A 25,415-nucleotide genomic window follows, 5' to 3' on the forward strand; every position below is an offset into this window, starting at 1 on the left:
ATTTACTGTGAATCTGATCCAAGTGTTAGGGCAGTCATACGAATAGGAGAGGATATGTTCATTTAGTGTATGGTTTAGTGTTCATGATAATGAGGCTTTGCTGTCCTCCACAGTCTCTTTAGATTAGATTTACAGCTAAATAATCAATGAAATAACATTTTAAACCTGTAATATCTTACCTTTTGTAAGCAAAAGATTGTTTCACAGGAAAGTGAAGAACACTAGATGGACAACTTAACAGTGAAACCAAAACATCTCTGAGGCCCTCTAGTGGCTGGATGCAGTACTATATTTAACCCGCCCATTATCATGGTAGTGAAGGGAAAAGATTTCATTTTAATCTCCCCAAAAACACTTTTCTGTCGTTTATACACATTCAGTTGACCTTGACATATAACTTACTCCCAATAGTTTACAATTCTTAAAAATAATTGCTATGCTTACTGAAGATTGGACATAATGCTGAGACGTGTCTCTAGGTTAGCGTCAATGCCAATGCATATTTGAATGATTAAAAATGGCCTTAGTAAGGTCTACAGCTCTCCCTGAAATAGTTCAAATCTACTGATTATGTCGCCTTGCATCTCCAGGGTCCGGGTTCGATTCCCAGACAGGTTCAGGTCCTGCCTCTGTGTGGATGGAGTTTGCATGTTCTCCCTGTGCTTGGAGGGTTCCCTCTGGGGACTCTGGGTTTTTTCCCCACAGTCCAAAAACATGCAGATACATATCCCCAGTGTGAATTGTATTTTTTAATACATTAAATGAAATGAGCCATCCCATTTGTTATTAAAAGGCTATCCTTCTGGTAATTTGTCCCGCAACCCTTTTTAAACTTTCTATAATCTAGAAATGAAAGTAAGTCTTACTTCTGTCACTTTATCCTGGTTATGGTTGTGGTTGTTCTGGGGACTATCCAAGGAACCGTGAAGGCAAGAAGACCCTTTGGATGCAATTTAAGCATCAGACGCACACACTCATAAACAATAAGGTTTATTGTAGAAAGTCTCATTGACGTTTTTATAATTTAATAGGACATGAAGAACAGGATCTTCATAAATACTAGCAATGGTTTGCCCCTACAAATAATTTACGAATCACATCGTTTGTATCCAGCATGATAAACAAGGCCTGATATATAGCTAATCATTGTAAAATGAAAGTTGAATTGGTGGTCACTTAAACCACCATCTTTGTTGTAAATCAATCCAATTGTTTCTCACTCAGTGTCCTGATGACCGGGTCCTACAATAACTTCTTCCGCATGTTCGATCGTAACACCAAGCGTGATGTCACACTGGAGGCATCCAGGGAAAACAGCAAACCTCGAGCCATCCTTAAGCCAAGGAAGGTGTGTGTGGGCGGCAAGCGGCGCAAGGACGAGATCAGCGTCGACAGCCTGGACTTCAGTAAGAAGATTCTTCACACAGCCTGGCATCCGTCAGAGAATATTATCGCTGTGGCTGCCACCAACAACCTGTACATTTTCCAGGACAAAGTCAACTAGCATGTAGCACTCAAGTTCTCCATCACAGAGACAATCTGATCCCGGGGGAAATCGACAGATCTGCTGCTTCTGGCTTTTGATTGGAAGGAAAGACTTCTGGTTGGGCGACTAGTACCCACTGCACGGAATTATACGAGCTGTTCATTTCAGGTTGATGGAATGCAAAGATGGCTATTGTCTGCTCCATGTTTAGTTTTTCTCTTCCATTGCTTCCCCGCGCTGTAGTTTAATACGGACAGCAATAAAATAAAAAGATATTTGATTTTGCTGATCACTGATCACATTCAGCCCCAGGTGTCTGACTAATTCACAAGATGCAGACATGGTTTAGTGTTAACAGGCTGTGGTTACCTTTTCCCCTCAACTTTTCAACTATTTATTCACCATTTGACTCCATGGTGGCTAATCTATAATTTTGACACTACAGCTCGGATAGTGCGGCATTGGTTTATGATGGAATATAAAAAGATCCTACTGTATGTAGCAATTTACTGCTTTTGTTCTAATTTTCTAAATAAATGCAAAAAATGATAAAAGTATGAGGAAGCCATTTTTGCTTTTCTGGTGTCATGTCTTTTTACCCATTCATGTACAGTATGCATTCAAAAACTTGAAGGTGCATTAATTTACAGAAACAGCAACGCCATAGACAAACCACTTTAAAAAACATGAAACTTGCACCATTTACAAAGTCATCCATAATTAATGAAAATAAACACTACACTGGCTTACACACTCTGTCCCTGATGTTGTAGCGGTATCTGACCGACAATACAGTAGATATTCTCACTCATAAAGAGACAAGTACCAATCATGTCTGTGTCTCTAGACATACTTGCTTTCCCATGCTTTAAGTCCAAATATCAGAGATTAAGGAGAACATTTAAGATGTTTTAGCAAAAACATGGTTTGACTAAATACATACATGCTGAAATGCAAATGGCGCTCTTGGGGAAAAAAAAAAAAAAAAGCCTCCATGCTTTTTACATGTAACTTTTGGTTTTTTTTGCTCTTCCGCCACAAGAACATTAGTGAGCAGTCATTCAAAATGTGTTTACTGGGGTTGAGGTCAGGGTTAGTACTGTATAACTGGCCCGTCAATTTGCAAAAGGAAAATTTCTATTTTAGAAACCAAAGCTGATAAATTCCTATTAAAGAGGAGAAAAGCCTAAATGTTGCTGGGAACCACATCTGGATCAGGAGGCTAGCAGTCCCACAATCAGATGTTGTTGTGAAAGATGCAATCTGGAAATGTAAAGTAAGGCAACAATGTCATGGAAAGGTCTAAGGTCATTAAACTACCTCCCGATCACACTAATCCTTTTTCATCTGCTTCACTGAAGGGCTTTATTGCAGCAAAGTTTGTGAACACCTGGCACCACAACCCTTCCTAACCCTTCCTTCTGCTTAATCCTGACAAGACAGAATTCCTGGTACTAGGACCTCATGCAGCTAGACGCAGGTTTTCTAATCACACAGTAACTCTGGATGGCCTTTCAGTTTCATTATGTACAACAGTAAAAGACCTTGGTATGATCATAGATTCCAATCGTTCATTTGAAGCACTTGCATCCTCAACATGATAAACATATGTAAATATATGACTGTATGATCCAGTATATACACAAAATAAATCCCCAATGTCACCCCTCGTCTTAAACCATGTCATTTCCCCCCTCACCTCTGCACCACATGCAACTCAATCCATACATTAACTTCTTATTTTAACATGATGGATTAGCAAAGAACTGCTAGTAAGCAAATATTTTCCTAACTATGAAAAATACAACATATATATTGAAATTACATTTTACCAACATTTTAATTGATAATGTACTTTGAGTAATGAGTATGTTGAGCTTGTGTTTGATGCATCATTTTAAACCACACCATAGCAATATAATAGTATATAGTAATATTCTTGTTACGGTGCATCAAGGCAATAGTATTTAAGCACCAGTTGCAAAGCATTGGTTTAAAATGAAATATTAAGAAAAGAATATCCTATCGAGCAATTTACTGCTTTTTTTTAAAATAAGAAAACAAATACGAAGCCATTTTTCTTTTGTGGTGTCATAGCTTCTTAGGTATACTTGAAAAACATTTAAATAAGCATGAATAAATTAATGTAAAAAAGCCTGAGTCTGTTGTTTATTTCCAGTCACCGCTTACAGAAGCAGCAGACAAACCACTTAAAGAAATATGAAACATCTGCACCACTTACAGAGTCATTAATAATTACTGAAAATGAACACGGCACTGGCTCGCACACTTCTGTCCCTGCTGTTGGAGCAGTGTCTGACTAAAAATACCTATTCCTTCTCATGAAGAAACAAGGCTGCTGTACCAATCATGGCTGCATCTACAGACCATGTTCAATGTTATTAAGCATGCAAGGTGTTTATTTGCTTATCCTAAACAGTGTGCAGAAGTAAGAATTTATTAATCCTCCATGGTTATATGACAATGAGGATGTTATTAAAAATAAAAGTACTGATAATTACAACAGCCCTATTGCTGTTTTGAAAAGATCACAAAAGAAGTTTTTTTCCAAATAATTCTGCAGAATGCACTTTGAAAACACTGAATGGGTCACAATTAATTCAAAAAAGAAATTTGTCATATCTGCTGCATAAACAGATCATTTTCATATACACATTTTAAAAACAAATGTAAAATGTACAGTTCCAATTACATATGAGCCCTTCTTTAAGATGACTAACAACTCTCTGCCATTGAAATTATACATCAATGTACAGTTTGCTGCCTGTATTTCATGTCAGCTGCTGTTTTAAGGTATACTGCTTGCCTCCATTATAGATCTTTTTTTGAACGATGTGCCACTGGTTCTCAATAGGACCAAGGTCGGGAGATGAGTCCATCATGATTTTTTTTTTTCTTTTATGCCCATAGCAACAAAGGCGTCATTGGTGTGTTTTGCAGGACGAGATGCGTAATGTGCAGCATGAAAATTTTATTTCAGAAGTCACAGTCCTTTTCATATAATGTCATGTGATTTAGGGATTCCACAAATCTTTCAGAGGTCATGTTGGTACCCTTGAGCACCTTTAAAGGGACCTACAATAAAACCTCCTAATATTTGCGACTCATATATCACCACTTCTTCACCTTTTGTCAGAACAGGAAGGCCATTCAGACCATCTGAATGTTGGAAGATCAACCATCCAGAACTCAATTCATCTGCACCCTCTAGTGTAGCACAGCATTTATCAAAGTAAAACTGTTAATTCTTCGCACTCGCATCTCGACAGTGATAATCTCTACTTAATTTTTGTGAAATATCAGTTTTCATCTCTTGATATCAATGATAAAACACAGTCTTTGAAAAACTAAAACCTAAATGTTTATTTTACTGAAATCTTACTGTCACTTTAATAATAATTTGGAACACTGTATAAACTGACTTGCTTTTCCCCACTTCAAAGCCAAAAATCAGACATTAAGGTGAAGATTTAATGTGTGCTAGCCAGTACCCTAGCAGCCAGTAGATGGACATGGTTTGACTAAATAGACACATGTTCTGGGTAATCACTGTGCAGATCAATTCTGCGTGTTCAGTTTTCAGAGCTCCAGCTTTTATCACTTGGTGGAGCGTCTTGTTGGCTCTGACGCTGTTGGGGGAGGTGGGGGTCCTCGACGGTCCAGATCCTCGATATAGAACATGGTGAGCTTTCGCCGCTCCTCAGGGACACAATCAAGTACCAGATAACGTTTGTCATTCTGTAAGACCTTTTCAATGTCCTTCAAGTGCTGGTCTGACTCCTGGATCAGTCTTCGGGATCTAAGCAAGAAAGCACGAGATTAATTCACTAGTTCTTCCTCCACAGCTTAAAATTATTATTTATTTTTTTATAAAAATGTGTGGCTTTAAAGTAACAATAATAGTGCCTGGTTGTTTAGGGAAACAGAAAAATAAATTCCTTTTGCCTCCAATATATCATGAAGACCAAGGAATGGTTCGTTATTGTAAGATTTGTCATGAAGTTATGTGGAAATATGGAGACATCCAAAATTAAAATGTCAGGTCGATGTAGGTTTTTTTTGTAGTTTATTTTAAAGGATATCCAAAGTCAATTTTATTTTCGTAGCTAGACTTCAAAATACAATACAAATCTCCAAAAGACATTCTGACATGCTTAAAGACAGACAGAAAAACAGGAGAAAAATCAGTTCAGTTTGAAAGCTGTACTGTAAAAATGTCTGCAAATCTCCTGCAGCATAATCAGAAGGCGATCTGTAAATGCAATTTTCTTCCTTTTCACTTTTAGGGTAATTAGACTGCAAAGTCCCTGCACTGTAAACTGCACTTCTAAATCAGATGAAGGACATAATTTAGTTCAGGAAAACCTGTAGTGTTCAGAACTCCATATACTGAACAATGAGAGAATGCAAAGCACATTATGTTTGTAGTCTGGACTTAAAAATTAAGAATACAAATAAAAGGTCCTTTACCTATATGTAATGAACTTTGTCTCTTTTAGAAGCGTTCTGAAGTCAGCTTTGGCTGTGATGTATTTGTCCTTTATGTAGTCTTCAAATTCCCTCTGTCTTTTCTAAAAGTAAAAAAAAAACAACAACTCGAAGTTAACATTTCTTTTTTTTTTTTTTTTTACACTTTTACAAAATACTGATAAATAAGAATATTACTCACTCTGTCACTGCTGGAGAACTTGATGCACCGAGGATCGTCTTTAATGACCTTTTTTACCTCCTTCCATGTGGTGGTCAGTGTGATCTGCAACACAAACGGATAATAGATAATCAATTTCACCAACACTTCAGAACTTGCACAGCACCTTCAGGCAAATTAATGTACAGTCAGTAAGGAAACAACTGGAGGAGAAACTGAGTAAGACAGACATTTTTTGTGTTTTACTGAATAACACACCCATGCATTTGTTGGAAAAAAGCAACAATAAGCAGGCGTATGCCACTTACCATGGTGGTCTCATCCAACAGCTGTCTAAATTGCTCCTTTTTTCTTTTAGTCAGTACTTCCACATGTTCTTCAAACAACTTCTCCTTCTCATGGCGCTCCAAAAGGGCAGCGGACTCCCAGCGGTGATCTTTGCGTAGAATGCGCCTTGTATCAGACCAGGAGACATCAGTTGACTTCACCTATTCATGAGAACACATACAGTACATGGTTAGAATAAAGACAATAAGAGGTGCTGTGAAAGAGAAGCAAGCACATACAGGTACAGTGTGTTATGTGGGAGGACATACAGAGCTTAAATGAACCACTACTAAGAGTAGTTATTGTATGAAAGTAAGACACAAAAAAAAAAAGTGCAGGTGCTTTTCTTTACATTTCAGTTAATTAGGAATGAAGAGCATATAATTCTGCATCAGGTCAAAAATAATACAATTAGAATTTATTCAATCATACTGTTGCATTTAAGCGTTTTTTGCGCTAACTGTGTGGGTTTTCCTCTTGTTTGGTACATTTCACGTCCCACTTTACAGCACACTTTGCTGCAATCTGACTGTCTTAAAGGCATTATTAATATTTATAATTATTACCATATTACTAATAGCACTACAGTGCAAGCCCATAAGTGTACTGACCATATCAGACATCAGAGCTTTGAAGCTTTGAATAGCTTCCTCACGCTTGTGCTGCTCTCTTTCCCTGTCAATCTCCTTGGTTTGCTCAGATCGAGCTCTTTGCACTTCGCGCTCTCTCTCACGCAGGCTTGCCTCGATTCGGGCCTGACGCTCCAGTTCCTTCTCCTTCTCAGCATCCACATTCTGCAAAAAAAAAAAAAAAAAAAGAGAGATAGTCACACCCACACACAAGATTACAACATAATGACCTTAACTGGTATAGTAAATTTTCTCAGCTAAAATACTACAGTAAGCAAAACATGTATTTACCTAGCTCAAAGAGGCAATAATTATTTAGTTATTTATTATTATATTTATTAACAAAATAAATATTTTCATTGTAGAAAAAACTATGACTATGTAGCCTGAGACTTAAACTAACTTTTTAATCATGCGTACAGCCAGTAATAACATTTCTGTTTCAACAGCATGACACAAAACATTAAGTAATTTGCTAACATGCACACTAGCCTACATTATAATGCAACTAATCAGTCTATTGACAGTGTTTTCTAGGTATTGGTTCACAAACTAAGTACACTCTTTGCCATGACAGATTTATCGCCACCATCTTTCTATGCATTTTTTTTTTTTAAACTACAGACATGTAGTGAGTCTGTCACAGTGTTAGTGACACCAATCAGAAGTTTAGAAAAGGAGCAAAATTTATGTTCAAAGTAACCTTAGTATCGTGACTACACTAGTGTAGACCCTTAGAAAATATAAATCCACTGTATAATCAAAAAACATTAAACAAAAAAGTCCCATACCTTGGCCTGCTTTTCCACATATTGTTTGTAAAGCTCCTCTCGAGCTGCTGAGCTCTCCACAGCTTTGTATCGCTGATCAGTCTCCAGCTTGTCCTTGACTTTGCTCCACCGCAGCTGGATGTCCACATGGTGGTCTGATAGCAAGTCAAAAAAATCTTGCTTCACCTACAAAGAAACAGGAAGAAATAGTTTAGGGAGAAGTTAAATTTAATTCAATTCTATTTATATAGCGCTTTTAACAATGGTCATTGTCTCAAAGCAGCTTTACAAAATTAAAAGAAAAATGTATAAAAGTGAGGGGGAAAAAAAAGTGTGTTTAGATAATAATGAGCGTGAGATTGTCCCTGATAATCAAGCCGAGAACGAGGGTGGCAAGGAAAAACTCACTCCACACCAGACTCGAGAAGTATTTGACATGTTACAATTCAATACAAGTAATTAAATTTAAACACCTGTCTATTTAGAAAAATAAAAAAGGCCTTGTTCATATCACTTTTAAGCAATTCATCTAATACCTTGGCATTTATTACATTTATACTCTTGAAGATGGGGGTATAAGGATGGCACTGACAAACGGCATATGAAAATGCTCCAAAAACTGACGGGATAGCATGTAAAAATACTAAAATACTGACAATAAATGAAGTTACCTTTTCTCCTTTGGTTTTGGAGTCCTCCTTATCTCTCTTTCTAAAGGCAATCATGAACTCTGTGAACATGGCCTCTCTGTCCTTCATCTTATCAATTGCCTTGAAGCGAGGATCCTTTGCATGTTTAGAAGCAAACTCACTGAATGTAGTCCTAAATAACAAAATAAAAAAATACTTCCCTAAATGTGAAATGAATTATTCCTTTTCTGCACAGGAATTAACATTAATGAATAACAGAAATTAATCTTATAGTCATTTGTTATAATTAACTCCTATTGGTCAATATCTGCCAAAAGGTGGATCAAATAAAGAAAATCCACATACCTTTAGTTATATAAATCACATTACTATAAACTGCACTGTTAGTATAACTGGCCTGTTAATTTACAAAGGGAATGTAGACCAGGCCTTTCTAAAAAATCTAATACAGCAACACACGCTCAAAAGGTTAAACCTTCCAACAAACCTAACATTCAGTCTGGCATCCTCCATCATCTTTTTAAAATCATCTTTTGCCTGCATTAGCTTGTTTTTCTTCTCTTTTCTCTCCTCTTCAGCCCGAGTCTTCACAAACTGATCGAACACCTGGAGATACAAATGAGAATTCCTATTTTAGAAACGAAAGCTGAATAAATTGTACTTTAGTATTTTGTACAAGAAGACTGCTACTAATAGAAAAGTATTTATGACCTGCTTCCTCTCTTTGGGATTGAGAAGTAAATAGCGTGGATCAAACACTATCTTGTGCAACTCCTTATCCCACGTGGAAAAGGCTGAAACCTGGTGGTATAGAGTGCGATTACAGCTTAACAAAATATCACATTAGAAGGAAAACAAGTCAATTGTTAAGCACCTTAATGCTGTTTTAAGGAAACTAAACTTTGGTACAATGGGAAAGTCTTACGGGATAGCAGATACACCAAAAGAAAAGATTCAAATTAAAATCTGTATAACTAGGCAAACTGAAGAGACTACTCTCCCTGTGGGTTCTGCATTCTTTCAGCCCTTTCTTATGATCCTTCATTACACAGTCAAAGTATGTGCACCGGTCTACTCATTCAATGTTGTCATTCAGCTTTATACTAATCCAAAAGCTTTGGCCAGTACTGAAAATATTGTTTATTTATATTATTAATAATCACATGTTATAGTTAACAGTTAAAGTAGAAAACAAATCAGATACTATATACTATATTACGTTAACAATTATGTTCTTATTTAAAACTTTTACTTTAAAGCAAGTGATAATCCACATTTAAATAAACTGGAATAGAATTGTTTCCTGCTTCTTTTGTAGTGACTCTACAGAAATAGCATTAAGTAAATGACTACAGTGTAAATTAGGAATAATATTTTATTTCCTTGAGTACTCACACTAAATATGTAAAACAACGCACACTGTTTTAAACCACCAGTGTCCAATTGTCTGCTTGAACAATATTTTAGGAGGTAAAATGAAAGTAGAACTCAGACAGTACAAAGATCCAGGCAAACTGAGACAGGCAATTGTCTGAGAAGTCCAGCGACAACACTGATGTTATAGAGCTCACTGGCTGAAACAGAACAAGCTTTGCAGATAGAAGGTATGTGACAAGAGCCATTTGGACTAAAAGCTTAACATGTTAATTTTGTTAATCAGTTACCCAACAACCATTTCTACCATCAAGGGCTGTGGTGGAGAACATGGGGTTTATTTAAAAAAAAAGAAACTGTTGCTTGCTACCACCAATGACAATTTGGATGCTTAAAAAAAATATTAATTAATAAGGCTTGTGTTTGAGAAAGAATAAGTCCACACTTAAAAACAATTAAAACATGTGAACTGAAAAATATTATACACATTCATCTAATTAGGTAGAGTTGAAAAAATATCTATAAAGAAACCAAAAAAAAGGAAAAATTAAAATGTCCAAAGCTCAGAGTTATTCTGTGACAACTTGAAGCTGCAATTACTGTCAAAGGACAATTCATACTGAGGGGGTGAATAATTATTAAGCAGATTTTAGAATTCAGAGGCCTTTAAAACAATGTATTAAATTTAAATTATGTAGAGTCGCTTCAAAAGGATCAGAAAAAGTCCTTTTCTGATCAGATTAAATTTGTTGCAATAGAGCAAAGAGGAAAAAAATCACTATGCTTCTGATCACTGAAGGAAAACAAATGTCCAAATTAGTCCAATGCTTAACAATTCACCATAAAAAAAAAGTTTATAAAATAGGCTGGAAACAAATTTAGGAGGAACACAGTGTTTTAAATAAACTAGCAATTAATAATTTAAATAAATTAGCAATTCCGATGAAAAGGCAGTTATTTACCAATTTAATGTCAATATTCCTCCAATAATTTATGATCTTCAGAGGAGTGTATAAATACACACTGTATATAAACGTGAAATATGCTGAAAGTTAAACCTGTAGCCCAGGTCTGAAGATAAAATACAGACAGGTAACAAATTGAAAGAAAAACAAAAACAGTCTTAGCAACATGTTGGGGCAGGACAAGCTACCCAGGTACGTTACTTAATATGCATTGAGATCTGAACTGTCTAAAATGTGTTTCGGGCAAAATCGTCTTACTCATTAACCTACTCGGTAAGCAGCCATACCCTGCGAATGGGAACACTTTTTTTTACTTGCTATTTGCACATTACTTCAGAAACGTCAGTGTTTACTGTTTCTCTTCCTACTACCTCAACTCACACCTCATCACTAAAGGGGGAAAAACCCTGTGTTAGCTCTATTTGCGGCTCTATTTGCATGTGCACTTTGTTGTCTGTTGTCTATTGTGGTCTCTTTTTTTTTTTATATGGAAATAAGATAGTTTAGGTTAACTCAAATTGTAAATCTGTCATATTTGAGCCAGTCAGCTAACTAGGTCTCTTAGTTTAGCTAGTTGGTTCCGGTAAAGTGTGTTGTTAATTTATGTTGTGTTGTTAATTTATGTTGTTGCATGTATGTAGCATCTCGGTCCTGAAGGAACGTTGTTTCGTTTTACTGTGTACTGAACTGTATATGGTTGGAATGACAAAAGCCTACTTGACTTATCCTAGAAGGGACCACGCCCATCAACAGAAAGGAATTTAGTGTAGGATAAAGAAGATTGTTAAGATTATTCATGTATTGATTTGTAGTGGCTTTGCCTCAAATTAGACGAGTAGACCCAAAACATAAAAGCAAAATGCCCCAGAGCATGACTGGGCCACCAGACACCTTTACTTCAGGGTTGGCTTTTAGGTCTCAGGTGTGTAAGTTACAAACGGACTGTCTATTGGGAATACAATGCAAAACTCTGGAGAGATGCTCCAGAGCTTGGGAGGATGATCATTGGTTTAATTTATACATTTTTTAAATAAAAAAAAATCATTTGTCACCTGTCAGTATTTTCGTTTAAAAACATTCTGATCTAAAGAATCTATTATGTGCTTTATAACATTATATTACAAATCTGTCCATTGCAGAGCTATTCATAAATAAATGTCAAGCCTTTTCATAGTGATGCATCTGTAGTTCATGTTGAAATGTTACTGTTTCAGTACATCTAAAACAATCAATACACCTTTTATTCAAAAAATAGCAGAAACAATCAGCAGAAAACACCAACAAGAGAAATATGAAGAAAGAGGACAGGAAGGAGAACAAACTGAAGATTGTACCTTGGTGGGTTTCCATTCAGATTTATGTGTCTAACATTACAGAGCTGGTTAGAGTATTGCGTTGAAGTGTTTTACCCCTCTCTCCAGCAGCATGTCCTTGAACTGAATGAGACGGGCCTCCAGGGGTACAACTGCCCGATCCCGAGCTGCCTTCAGCTCGGCCTCCACGGCCGCCTCTTTCTCAGCATCACTTTCTTTGACCTCCTCTTTCCTAGAGGGGGAAACATTTATGTGAGAAGTAGTCAGGGATGATGGCTGGGAAAAATGTCATTTTCCATTCTTTATATTTCATAGACTGTTTATGATTTTCATCCTTAGACCATTCCTTCTATCATCTTCTGAAAACTTTGCAATGTCTTGACCAGGAGAATAATTAGGCCTAATCTTAGTTCCCTCCCTTAGTATTACTTCTGAATTCCCATTATTCCAAACAAGATGTAGAAAAATCAGGGTTCAAATGAGGGCGTTTCGATTGCTTCACTGGGGTTTTCCTAATGCAGGCTAGAGAGAGGTCAAGCAAGGTGGGTTACCTTGGAGGCCCATGTTGGCATCGCCAGAGCTTAGAAGCGTTCCCTGAAAAATAGTCCCCAGTGCAACACGACCACTGTTTGGGGTCAGGGAGAAGCAGGCTTGAAGGGCACTGATGGGAAACAGTGACTGATTTGACTTGGTAAATCTGGACAATACGATGTCACCACTCATTACAGACCCGAGTAAAGATTATGAAAGTTAAAATAGATCAGCATTGGGTGCATTTCCACAAAAGAAAAAAAAAAAGAAAAAAAAAACAACTCCAATGTAAATAAACTCAAAGTCCAATTAACAATTAGTTTATGTATACATGTATGTCTAGAATTCTTTTAAATAAGTAAACTAGGTTTATTCTTCATGCTCTTAGTTGAACACAAAGCAGAAGCTCTGTGCCCATTAATATTGTTTAACTACTCCGCTGTTATCTCTATATGAAAAGGGACTGGTACTTACTTCCGCTTCTTAGCCTTAGATGGCTCATCTGTTTCTTCTGTGCTGGCTTCAGGGTCCTCTTTCGTGATGCCTGGGGCTAAAATAAAATGGTTGCACTTCTTTAACAACAATCTGTGAATTTTTTTTTTATTTATTTATTTTAAAATCACATCCTCTATTGTTGTGATCTGTTTAAATTAAAAGGGTTTTTACCCATTTTCCTTGCGTCATCTGAAGTCTTCTTGTGCGGAGGTTCTTGGATGTATTTATCCACATCCACTCGACCAACCAACTCATCTGGTCGATCCCACATAGAGTGTCTCGTAGTGGGATTGTAGAAGAACACCCGGTCATCACCGGTCCAAACCACACACCTACAAAACAATATTATAATATAATAATAATAATATAATATTTTAGGGAGATGAAGTTGAAGAAGAAATCCATAAAGATCTATAAAAAGCTAAGGGTAATTTTAAAAGGCTTGCCCCCATAAAAGCTTACCAGGGAGTTCCAGGGATAGGGTTGGTGGCCACTGGTTTAGCCTTTTGGGCTGCTTTTTCTTCTTCTGACATTTCTTCCTCCTTTGGAGCCTGAAAGTCCAGAATAAAGAGCTCTAAAACCATGATTAATTTTCCCAAATGTATTTATGAGTATAAGAACTGCTTTTACCTCTTTGGCCAGAATGGAGGCTTCAGCTTTAAGTTCTAAATCACCAGTATCCATGGCCACAGAGTCATCAGCTAACTGGACATCTTTAGCTTCATCTCCATCCTTATCTAGATAATAAGACAGAAAATACAAGAAATCGTAATGTCTGTTGCTATATTCTGCTCAGTTAACTCTATATCCATAATAAAAAACGATGATTTTTTTTCGACAAACCATACTATACCTTTCTCCTTTAGTTCAGCAGGTTGGTCCCAGGTGGATTCCTGGGTTCGGTTATTGTAGTAGTACATCCTGCCATCCATTGTTTTGTATTCAGACCATTCTAGGAGCGGATGCGCACCAGCCAAAGCAGCAGGAGCGGCTGTGATAGCCAGCTGTGGGTGCATCATGGGTACCAAAGGAGGGCCCATGCTCGGTAACATGCCTAAAAATAAGATTTAAGCCTCTACAACATGTACCAAATGCATACAGTATTGTGCAAAAGTTTTAGGTAGGTGGTAAGAAAAGGTATAAACTAAGAATGCTTTCAAATATATACTTTTTAATTCTTTGTAATTGTTTCAGCAATTTACAAAATGCAAACAGAAGAAAAATCTAAATCAAATAAATATTTGGTGCGTCTGCCGCTTGGCTTCAAATCAGCATAGATTCTTACCATTTTACACTTGCACAAAGTCAGGGACTTTGTAGGATCAGAATCAGGATGGGTAACCAATTATACTAAGCAGATACAATGGGCAACGTTGAGGACCAGACACATTGGTCAGCAAAGGAAAGGCACATCATGCTTAATTCCCTTTGACAACGAAAGATGTGCAGCAATGCCGCCAACAAAGAACTAGTAGAAACCAATGGGACCCAGGTACACTCATCTACTTTTTGGAGAAGTCTGCCTTTTATGAAAGAATTGCAGCCCAAAAGCCATACCACCAAGGTGGAAACAAGGCAAAGCAACTTAACTATGCAAAAACATAAGAAAATGGAGTGAAAAAAAATGAAAGCAGGTGATATGAACTGAAAGTTAGAATTCAAAATATTTTGGCTGTAGCAGGAGACAGGTTGTTTGCTTAGAAAGACAGACAGATAATTATTCATCATGGAGGCATCAGATTAAAGGAATGGTTTGTCCCCCACAGGGCCCTCATCTTAACATCAACCAGTTTGTCTGATTTTGTTTTACAGGTAAAGGGTGGTCACACCAAATACTAATTTGATTTGGATTTCTCTTTTGTTCTTTAGTTAACTGAGGAAACCCAATGTCTATAATATATTTTCCATGCCTGTCTAAAACATTTGCACAGTAAAATGTAATGTTATGTAAATGTAATAAACTAAATAAAACTAAACTAAGTACCAAAATTGTTTTCCAACTCCATGCTGGGCTGGGTGAGATGAATATATCTTGTTTACATTTTATATTTAAATGCTATACATTATAATATGTTACACTCAGGGTTACACTGATAATAAAATTGTACAAAGTAAGTGTAATTCTTTTTAAACATCAGGAGATATGTGTTCATTGCTGATTTTATTTTAAAGTTACACTGAACAGAATCATTATAATAATTTTTACTTCAAGTTTTAAGAAGCCAAACAACAGAACACTGCCCCGCAGTACAATTCCTCTTTATTTTAGTGCTGATGCCTGTTGTGTCAAAGTGCTGCAGCAAAATCTGTTTAACACTCCTCCATGCTTGTCCTAGTTTCAAAGGATCTCATAGCTCTGGCCTTTGTGACATTTGTGAAATTGGTAACAGAGACATGTTTTAACTGACATGTTTCTATACCTTAATGTTATGCATCACCATGTCTCACAGGCATAATTCTACAATATGAAACTCTGGTGCCATCTAGTGCTACAACTCTTGTAGTAGAAACAGTAGAACAGCAATAAAAACCTTTTAAAATTTTAACATGTCAGATGTTAAAAAAGATGATGATTGAACAAACCAGTTACATAGTAGACAAGTTAAGTGTGATATTTTGTCTTACCTGGAAGGGGGATGTGCATGCCAGGTAGAGGCACTCTAAATGGGGGCACCATGACTGGGGGAAATGCTGGGATTGCAGCAGCAGGCTGGGGTACAGCATGAGGAAGACCTGGTGGAAGGCTTCGAGGAAGTAACGGTACTGTTTGCGCTGCAGAAACTGTAGCTGTCACTGTTGGAACACTGACCACGGCAACTGGAGTCATACCAACACTGGTTGGAGGTGTGGAAACTACAGGGAGGGGCTCAGATACAGCAGGAGCTATAGTAAACAAAAAAACATCATTACAGCAAATTATTGCACTAACACATACATTACATTAAAAGAGCATCTCATAACATGCATTTCATTTGGTAAAAAAATTTAGTATGCAAACATTTAGTATATAATGTTTGCTACAAAAAAAAAAGCCTCAGTCAACAGCTCATCGTATTAAAAAAAAAATTATGAATAGAATTTTAGGTAAATTTTTAACCACTACATTCTCTTCAGGTTTCTTCATTTTGGTGGCTCCCCTTTCGGGTAACTAAAATTTTACATTTCCCCCCTAGATATTTACTAAAATACTAGTCACAAGTAGTTAACTTGATGTTTTTCTTAAACAGTGATTGTGAGGTCAGGCACTGACTGAGTGAGAAGATCTGGCATTCCAATAGATCCCAAAGGTGTACAGTGGGATTGAGCATAGAGCTCTGTCCAGGCCACTCATTTTTCTTTAAAAATTTCTTAACATTGCTTTTTCCTAGTGGTGTTCCAATGAAGAAAGATTTAAATGCTACAACATACAAAAACACGCTGAACAATCAATTGCTAGACAACTCTGTGCTGCAACTTCCTTCTTTAAATCCCACTAAATATTTCCAATCACATTTAAATCTGGCGATTGAGGAAGCCACTTCAGGACATTCCAGGATGTTTCTCTCCCCAAACTGTATCCAAAGGGCACACAGGGGTTTTTCTTAGTTGTCCTGATAAAATTCAATTAAATTTGGGGCTTTCTTCCAGGTTTGCAGCTGTTTCGTAGGTTTTAAACTCCCAATGGTGTCTCTTGGAATGTTACATTTTTCGGAAATCTGTGTGATAAAATAATCTCCTCTCCCATGATTGCAACTCACCTTGAATTCCTTTATGGGTGGGGTTTAAATAAGCATCACTGCTGAAGCAAGTGAAATGTCATCAAAGTTCTCAAACTCTTTAGGCTCTTTACTTTAGGCCATAAAAACAGTCCGAAAGCTTTAAAAACCAAAAGTATTATATAGGGGTTGAATAATTGTGAAATGGCTAAAATGGCCTTCTTACCCAAAATATTCTGTTACACACAAATACTACATCATGCATTTTTTATTAAGTTGAGTGATACATTGATTTTATGTATCACTCAACTCATAAAAGAAGTCATCCAAGTCACTCTTTAAAAATGTTTTATTGATAAATCTTTAAAGTCTTTGGGGGGTTGAATATTTCTGATTGCAATATTGTGTATATTGTTGATTAACTGACTTATTTTAGACAGAGCCAGGATCTTGTCTGTTCTCAAATATATGTTTTCTGTATTGACTTGGGTCTATCTTGAAATTGTCTTAAATTTGTCTCAGTTTTGAGCACTGGTCTACCCAAATATGGCCTCATACATCATTAGAAAAAAAATAACAGGAAAGGAAAGCATAAAGCCACAACAGGGTTGACATACATTATTTCTTCATAAAATAATTAACTCTTTTGCAAAAGATTAATTCATCTGAATTACTCAGATCTAGGGTTGGGTACAGAAAGTCTATATAAACGGTATGTACTAGAACTGAATGAGAACACAGATTTCAGGGCCTCACTTTAGTGCCACTCAAATGCCTGAGCAATCGATTGAAGTGTTTGTCCTCTGGTTCTCCGAAACAAACGTAAGCATCATTACCCTCACTGCATGTGAAAAATAATTTCCAGACTGAGAAAATGCACGTGAATGCGAGTCAAGTCTCTAACAATACAAATCCAACTAATCTTTAAATTAATGAGTGTCCATTTACGTAGTTTTTTACATTTTGACTTAAAAGCATAACTTTGGAAATGAGACCATCTGATGAGTGCTTGAAGTAATTACACTTGCTATAACGGCAACAGTCAGCAATAGCTAGTTAAGCTAAAAATGTTTACCAAATATGTTTGGGGAAGGAAAGTCTATTGTATTATGTGATCACCAAGTTTATAGTTTCTAACTGTTAGTGAGCTATAAATGAGTTGAGTACTCACTGGCCACAGACTGGGAGACAGTGGGTGTGGGGCTAGTGGTGCGTTCAGGGCTGGCTGTAAGGGTGTGAGACGGAGAAGCTTGCTGACTGGAGACAGAAGTCACTGTAGTTGCGCTATTGGCTGTGCTAGAGGCAGGGCTGCTGGACGTAGATCCTGGTGCTCCTCCTTGGACAGCCACTACAGACGTAAGCTCTGACTGCTGTATGACTTTTACCCCCTCTGGTTTGGTCCATGCTGACTCACGGGTTCGAGCATTGTAATAGTAGACCTGGAAAAAAGTAGCGAATTATGTGCATGGCAGGTATGCATGGCAGATTTTACAATGGCTGACAATGAGGGGAGAAGGTGCTTAACTAACAAATGTTAATATCAAATATTACAAACAAACAAAAAAAAATCACTGACATCTGACCTGTGAAGATTGAAAATGAGTCGACTAATAATTAAAAATTAGTAGTAAATAAAAAAATTCCAAGTACCTGACCACAAAAAATACCAATATAAATTGATATTACATTTTTCCAATTTTGTTACACTTGTAAGACCTTTAACCTTTAAAAAAAGTTGTCTGAAAAAAAAAACTAATGGTATAAGGAATGAGCTACATTTAATTACTCATGTTTAATTCAGTTGTGTAGCTGTTGAATGAGTTTAACTCAAAAGGTCTATACCTTAGCTTAATTCAACAGTAACAATTATAATATACCTTAATTATAATAATAATAATAATAATATAGTAACAAATATTTAACAGAGTAATTAAACTTTGCCTATTCCTTAAAACATTAGTTTTTTTTTTTTTTTTTTAAACTAGGCGCAACATTTAAACAATAGGATACCTTTATATACAAGAGCTTAATATTTACCTTAAAATAAATAAAAACAAAAATCTATGTTTTTACTGAGCATCGCCTGCCATAATTATTTCTAAACAGACTTAACAAAATTCACTCCTACCACATGGGATGCCATTGGGGGAAAAGTTTAGTCCATAGGATTATAAAGAAACTGACATTTTTTTATTTCAAATGCCTCCAGTGTCTTCAGCGCGTGTTGTGCATTTGTGAGCATGCGGCCATGTGTGGCTTCTAAGGGTTTTGACATTAATTTAAAGAAAAAGGAAGATTGAAGCCTTTTAATGCATACAACCTTTGAAAATTTAAAAAGAAATGTTTCTTGAAGCTTGTGCACTCAGCACAGAATTAGTTGTGCAAACTGAAATAACAGCCAATTCCAGTGACAGGCTGATCGACCGGTGCATCTCTATTATAAATGTAATAAGGTATTTAAAAATACATTTTTGAGTCAACGAGGAGATGCATAAATTGCACAAGAAAGAATCATAATTCATTACAATGAAATTTTCCCCATTGAAAATAAATGAGAATTCAAAACAGACAGAACCTAAAAGTGCACCAACATTATAATGAAAAGAGAGCATCAGTGAAGCTAATTACGAAACATTAGTTATAACCTAGGGTTTGGTAAAGTCGATAAAAACATTGTCCAGTGGTGTCAGTACCTTTCCTTCTGGGGTAGTGTTCTCCACCCAGATCTCCTCAGTTGCTGTACTTCCAGCGGCTGGTGCTGGGTGCATTCCTGGAGGGAAAATCATGCCAGGAGGAGGGGGCATGTTCCCCAAGGGTGGAGGCAGAAAAGGCGGTCTCTGGAAAGACAAAAAAGGTTTACGTTTTAAGACAAACCAAGCCTGAGTATTTTGGAACATGCATTAGTAAACTGAAAGTAAAATACTTTCAAAATATTTACGTTTTGTGAAAGAGTACTGAAGTGTATACACTGAGCAAACTTACCTGTAAGTGAGGTGGTGCCATTGGTGGCGGCATGGCACCAGGCGGGGGAATTGCTGACATACTTGGATCAAAAGGTGGACGCCCAAAAGGAGGTCTAGGAGGTGGTGGAGGCCCCCTCATCATACCAAACGGAGGTGGTGGAGGTCGTAGAAGTGATGGAGGACCTCGCATCACTGTGCTGGGAGGAGGTGCTGGGCCAGGAAACCGTAAGGCTTGCTGCAGAGCCATTCTGAAAGAGTTAAGTAGTGAGACTCTCAGATCAGGGTGAACTATATAGTTTTATTTGATACAAGGCACTCAATTTGATACAGGTACATATAGAAAACATACAGAATTTACTTTCTTTGCCTGTGTGTCTGTAAGTTAAATCAGTTTAAACAATGTTTCGCTGGACTGCATTTAGCTTTGGTTACAGCACACACTTGCCATTAGCACCTCATGCAACATCACACCCACTGAAGTTGGCAAATTAGTTAAACCAGCTGTGTATAATGAGAAGGATGCTGGCTCTCCTGGAATAGAGATGAAAATCCCTAGTACATACAGTACAGTCACGCCTAAAACTGGAGATGAACTTATTAAGCTTTGATGACAGCTTGACACACTCATTTCATTTTCTCATCAGATTCACAAGGTAGTCATCTGGAATGGTTTTCAGTTCAAAGGTGTGTTCTGTAAAAAGTAAATTTAACATATCTTCTTAGGGCGTTCTCACATTAGGGCTCCGGGATTGTTTCCAAGAATATCTGACGCAATGTCATTAGTGCCTTGAACTCCAAAATCTGAGGGCACATAGCATTCACCAATCTCATCCTCTGACCCACAAATCAATAGCTGATAAAGTAGTAAGCCACACGAGTGTTGCTCTGGACATTTTTGCCAAAATATCAACAATATTAGGCATAGCACAAAACTTAATTTCCTTGTGTTAAATGGCGGATCACAAACCAATCAGATGTACTGTATACCGTCACCTGCTATAGCAGAGGGGAGAAAATACACAAGAGTGCCGAAAAAAAGGTGTACAAAAAACATTGCTGGCCAGCAGAGACGTGGGGAGCAATCGTTCCTAAGCATGGTACAAATCGATCATGTCTAACTAAACAAATTCATATTATGGAAAAAAAACAGTTAAGCAAAAAGAAAAGACTACTTTAAGAAATGAAGGTCAGTACATCCAAAAAATCTCAAACTTTGAATGTACAGTCATGTTCAAAAGTTAGTACACCCTCTTTTAATTCTCTGTTGTTTTGTATAAAAGCAGAATAAAAATCATGCAGGCAATACTACCCCTTACTGCTTACACAGAAAAGGTAAGCTGCAGCCAGGTGCTGCTAATCATTATCCCTTGATTAACTGATCATCAGCAGGTGTGCAGACCTCTAGATACAGTTTGTTGGTCTAGGGCAGTGGTTCTCAAACCTGTCATTTTCTGTCATTCCCCACTTAAGTGGGTGGGCGAATTTTCAAGCCTCACTTTTCAACAAAATGATAACGAAACCAGCCAAGTTTACTATTTATTGAATGATCAATTTCTAAACCAATAAGTTCAAATAACACCAAGTTCAAAACAGATAAAATACACGTGCAATTGTTATAACAGCCTTACTTTGTCACTTAGCTAATGCTTACTTTCAAAGAAGTTGACTGGCGTATTAATGTGACTGGGGTGTGTTGTCTGTTGTTTACACCGTCAGGTAAATGTGACCCAATTCCGTTTTTTTTGCTCGTATGTGACATATCGGATATGTTCTATGTCCGTGTAAACAGGAAAAAAACACATGCATTCCGATATTTCGAGATCGGTTTCAGGCCTCCTTCATATGTGGAAATAAATCAGATATAAATCAGATATGTGCTAATGTGATTTCCTGAGTCATTGTGTTCTGCACGTCATTAAAACTGCGACTTCTTCGCGGTTTAATGATGTAATGTTATTCTCTGGTGGAAGCGTGTGTGGAATTATAACATCGCAGGTGACATGGAAAAGGAAAAGCACCCATCCCCCCCTATTTAAAACTTATTTGGGCTAAATAACATTAACAAATCAGTATTTGGTGAATGAAGCATATGCGCAGTCTGCAATTATGCCGTTTTTTTCATTCTTCTCCGTTTTAGAACCATGTGTATGGTTGCGAACTTTGCATATATCGCAGAGCGTCAAGCATACTTCACCTTCGTCTATCTTGGCTAGTGTGGAGCACAAGAACCTCCCTTTAAGTATGCGCAATGTTTCAGATGGTATGGCAAGTGTAAACACGTGTATCGGATACGAGTCATAGTCGGAAGAACGTGTAAACAGACGGTCAAAAAAAATCAGATATAGGCAACAAATCAGAATTGGGCATCGAAACCTGCAGTGTAAACGTAGCCTAAGTGTCTTCCTACTTTGTTGGGTCTCGTGTTGTCTGCTGCCAGTGGTTTAAGACAAAAAACACACGGGTCTCTCCTCTGCCCCCACCATCCCCACCATGAATCCAAGCGCAAAATAGGCTTCATCATGTTTTCCTTTCGGCTATTTTTCAATAATTACCTCCCGTTCAATGCGCCCCACCTGTCATGTCTGTATTCCCCACTAGTGGGGCGCGCCCCACACTTTGAGAACCGCGGGTCTAGGGCATTCAGGTGTGTGTTAACATCTGGTAAAGGTTATAAAAACATTTCCCAATTATCTAAAGTTTAACTTATTAATTAAGTTTTCAAGTGGAAAGCATTCAAGACAATTGCCAGTCTTCACAGAAGTGGACGTCCCAGTACATTCTTGCAAAGCTCAAATTTATAATAATTTGAAAAAAAAAACCTACATCGACCCTACTGGCCTTACTTGGCATGTTGAATATTAAAGTCGACGAGAGGACACAATTAGAAACACTGAACAAGTACGGTTTATTTGGAAGGGTTGCCAGGAGAAAGCCTCTTCCGTCTCAAAAGAACACTGAAGCATGTCTCCGCAAAACTGCTGCACAAACCACAAGACTTCTGTAACAATGCCCTATTAACAAATGAGACCAAAGCGTAGTTGGTCTTAATGTCCAGCAACATGTTTGGGAAAAACACCTCATATGCACAGCAGTAGAAGGGTGATGACTGAGGGTTATAAAGCAGCCACAGGACCTGTCATTAAGTTGACCGTGAACTCCTTTGTATACCCAAGTATTCTAGAGGTTATTGTGAGTCCATCTTGTCTGACAGCTAAAGCTTTCTGCCCACATATTTTTGCTTTTTACACCAAAACATGGTGTAAATAGTTATATGTTGTTCATCTGAAGTTTTATTGCCTAACACCTAGACCTGCTACAATCAGATGATTATTAATTAAATTCAAGTCAATTTCATTTGAATAGCGTGTTTTAACAATGGTCATTGTCATGGTCATAAGTCAAACTATGGAAATGTATATAAATCTCACCCTTCTCACCTCACTCCAAACTAAAAATTTTTACACAAAAAACATACAATTACAAGTGGGGGTACTTTTAAACATGACCATATACCCAAGCACAGTCGCCAAAACCTTCAAACACTATGATGAAACGCGGACCTCTCACAAGGGCCGCCCCAGGCAGGGAAGACCAGCCTCAGAAACTGACTATTGTCAGAACCTCAGGTTAGAGCCCACAAACGCTTTTTGGAGTTCAAGCGGATAACATTTTTTAACATTCGCTGTTCAGGGGAGACGTCTTGTGTGGGCCAAAAAACAGAAGCAATCCACATTAGATTATGAGTCTGATGAGTCAGAATTTTTGATTTTTCATTCTAACCACAGCGTATTTGTTAGACAAAAAGAGAGTGAACAGACTGAATGTTTGGTTCCCACTGTGAAGCATTGGTTTGCACGTATTGGGACAGCACAATAACCCCAAACACACCTGATATAAATCCAGTTTAAAAAGTTTGGGATAAGTTGGAAAACCATTCTATGTAACTACTTTCTTTGAGTGTACAAAGCGGTAGCCAAAGCAAAACGTGGCTACTTTGAAGAATCGGAAATATAAAATGTATTCAGGGTTAACACATTTATGTTGACTATATAATGCCGTATTTGTTCTGGCATAATTTTATTGTTTAAAACAATAAAAAATTAAGAAAAATTATTTAAAACAAGAATGTACGAAACTTTACTGGAACTGATCAGCAATTTGAGTTAATAAAGTTATCATACTGCGTACAAAACTGCGTTTATCATGTTAACGTTAGACAACTGTTGAAGGACGTTATCTAAGTACATTTATCTATATAGGAAAAAGCAAAACTCCTATAAAGAAGACTCCAAGCCTTTAAAACGCTATGCACAATAAAATAAAAACAGCATTAGGCTCCTTGTGTGAACAAAGCAATACACCTTCAAAAATGGCGGAAATATCCCATAATGTAGCGCAGCAAGCAAGCAGTGCGCGAGGCAGACCGTTGATAGCGCTAGCCATAACAGCTAACAGAGTAATCAATTTGGCGAACTTGATGAAATTACCTAGTACGAATACTGATAATTGATCAAAAAAAATGTTATGGGTTTCCTGTAAATTATTTACCTTTACGTCAGTTTCATAACAGAAACAATTACCTCTGCTAGCTAGCTGAAAGTTAGCAACAGGACGCAACGCACCCGTCACTACGCCTTCGTGTCACAATTATGTGCTTCAGTGCACAAATTCATATATGATGCTATTTATTATTAAGTCATTGTAGTTCAAGTGCAGTATAAAAATAACCAAATACAAACTCGGTGAATGGTGCGGTGTGATTTAACTGTTACGTGACTTGGTTTAAGAAACAGAAGCTAATTAAAATTAGCCCAATAGCTAACCTGCAAGACCTACACTTCGCTGTTTAGCTGTTGGTATGCTGTATTTCTTCCATTGCGTCACATAATTTATGTGACATTTGGAAATAGTCAATACTCAGAACCATATAACGATCAGGTCTCACCTGCTATCGCTAGCCGTAGTGCTTTCTCCCTCTATGTTCTCCGCCATTACGCCAAAAATACAAACAGGAAACTTCCTGTCGAGAAAACCGTCTTTGAGCGGGTTCTCCCACGTCATTGGCCGCGCTTGAGGGCCGTCGGAATCTCGCAAAGCTGATTGGTCCAGATACCCATCAGTCATACAACACTTTTCAATGCCTGTTTTACTACATGGCTGTATTTAGTAAATGAGATTTCAGGGTGAAAATGTAATGAATAAATGTTATATGTTGTTACGATTTAAATAATTACACAATATTTACATTTACATTTAGGCATTTGGCAGACGCTCTTATCCAGAGCGACTTACATTTTTTTAAATTTTTTATCTCCTTATACATCTGAGCAGGTGAGAGTTAAGGGCCTTGCTCAAGGGCCCAACAGTGGCAACTTGGTGGTTGTGGGGTTTGAACCTGGGATCTTCCGAACCGACATATGACATTCAAAGTTATTTTAATGAACAAAAACATAAAAAACAAAAACTTTTCCACTTTTAAAATGTTGCTGCACAGAGGAATGCTGTTAAATAATTTATCAAGTCACGTTTGTCCAGGGCTGGTGGAGAA

At 37.3% G+C, this 25,415-nt stretch overlaps 2 protein-coding genes across 3 annotated transcripts in view; one reads left to right on the plus strand and one right to left on the minus strand.

The window, feature by feature from the left end:
• Positions 1 to 2,043, plus strand: part of ppp2r2bb (protein phosphatase 2, regulatory subunit B, beta b) — a 46,145-nt gene extending 44,102 nt beyond the window's left edge. For both annotated transcript variants that reach the window (XM_053479193.1, XM_053479194.1), the window contains exon 9: positions 1,225 to 2,043. In XM_053479193.1, the coding sequence (XP_053335168.1) occupies positions 1,225 to 1,504 (280 nt within the window). In that variant the 3' untranslated portion in view covers positions 1,505 to 2,043. The remainder of the gene's footprint in view (positions 1 to 1,224) is intronic.
• A 1,599-nt stretch (positions 2,044 to 3,642) lies between these two features.
• tcerg1b (transcription elongation regulator 1b (CA150)) lies at positions 3,643 to 24,904 on the minus strand. Its single transcript, XM_053478256.1, has 20 exons — positions 24,813 to 24,904; positions 19,887 to 20,115; positions 19,598 to 19,741; positions 18,076 to 18,343; positions 15,835 to 16,092; positions 14,063 to 14,263; positions 13,840 to 13,946; positions 13,672 to 13,760; positions 13,381 to 13,541; positions 13,189 to 13,264; positions 12,280 to 12,415; positions 9,243 to 9,332; positions 9,019 to 9,137; positions 8,553 to 8,703; positions 7,903 to 8,067; positions 7,094 to 7,276; positions 6,464 to 6,643; positions 6,177 to 6,260; positions 5,978 to 6,078; positions 3,643 to 5,306 (listed from the first exon to the last, which is right to left on the minus strand). The coding sequence occupies exons 1-20, from the start codon at positions 24,857 to 24,859 to the stop codon at positions 5,105 to 5,107; spliced, it is 2,991 nt and encodes a 996-aa protein (XP_053334231.1). The 5' UTR covers positions 24,860 to 24,904; the 3' UTR covers positions 3,643 to 5,104.
• Positions 24,905 to 25,415: the final 511 nt, after the last annotated feature.

The sequence above is a fragment of the Clarias gariepinus genome, chromosome 19 (assembly GCF_024256425.1).
Source record: "Clarias gariepinus isolate MV-2021 ecotype Netherlands chromosome 19, CGAR_prim_01v2, whole genome shotgun sequence".
Classification (NCBI taxonomy): Eukaryota; Metazoa; Chordata; class Actinopteri; order Siluriformes; family Clariidae; genus Clarias; species Clarias gariepinus.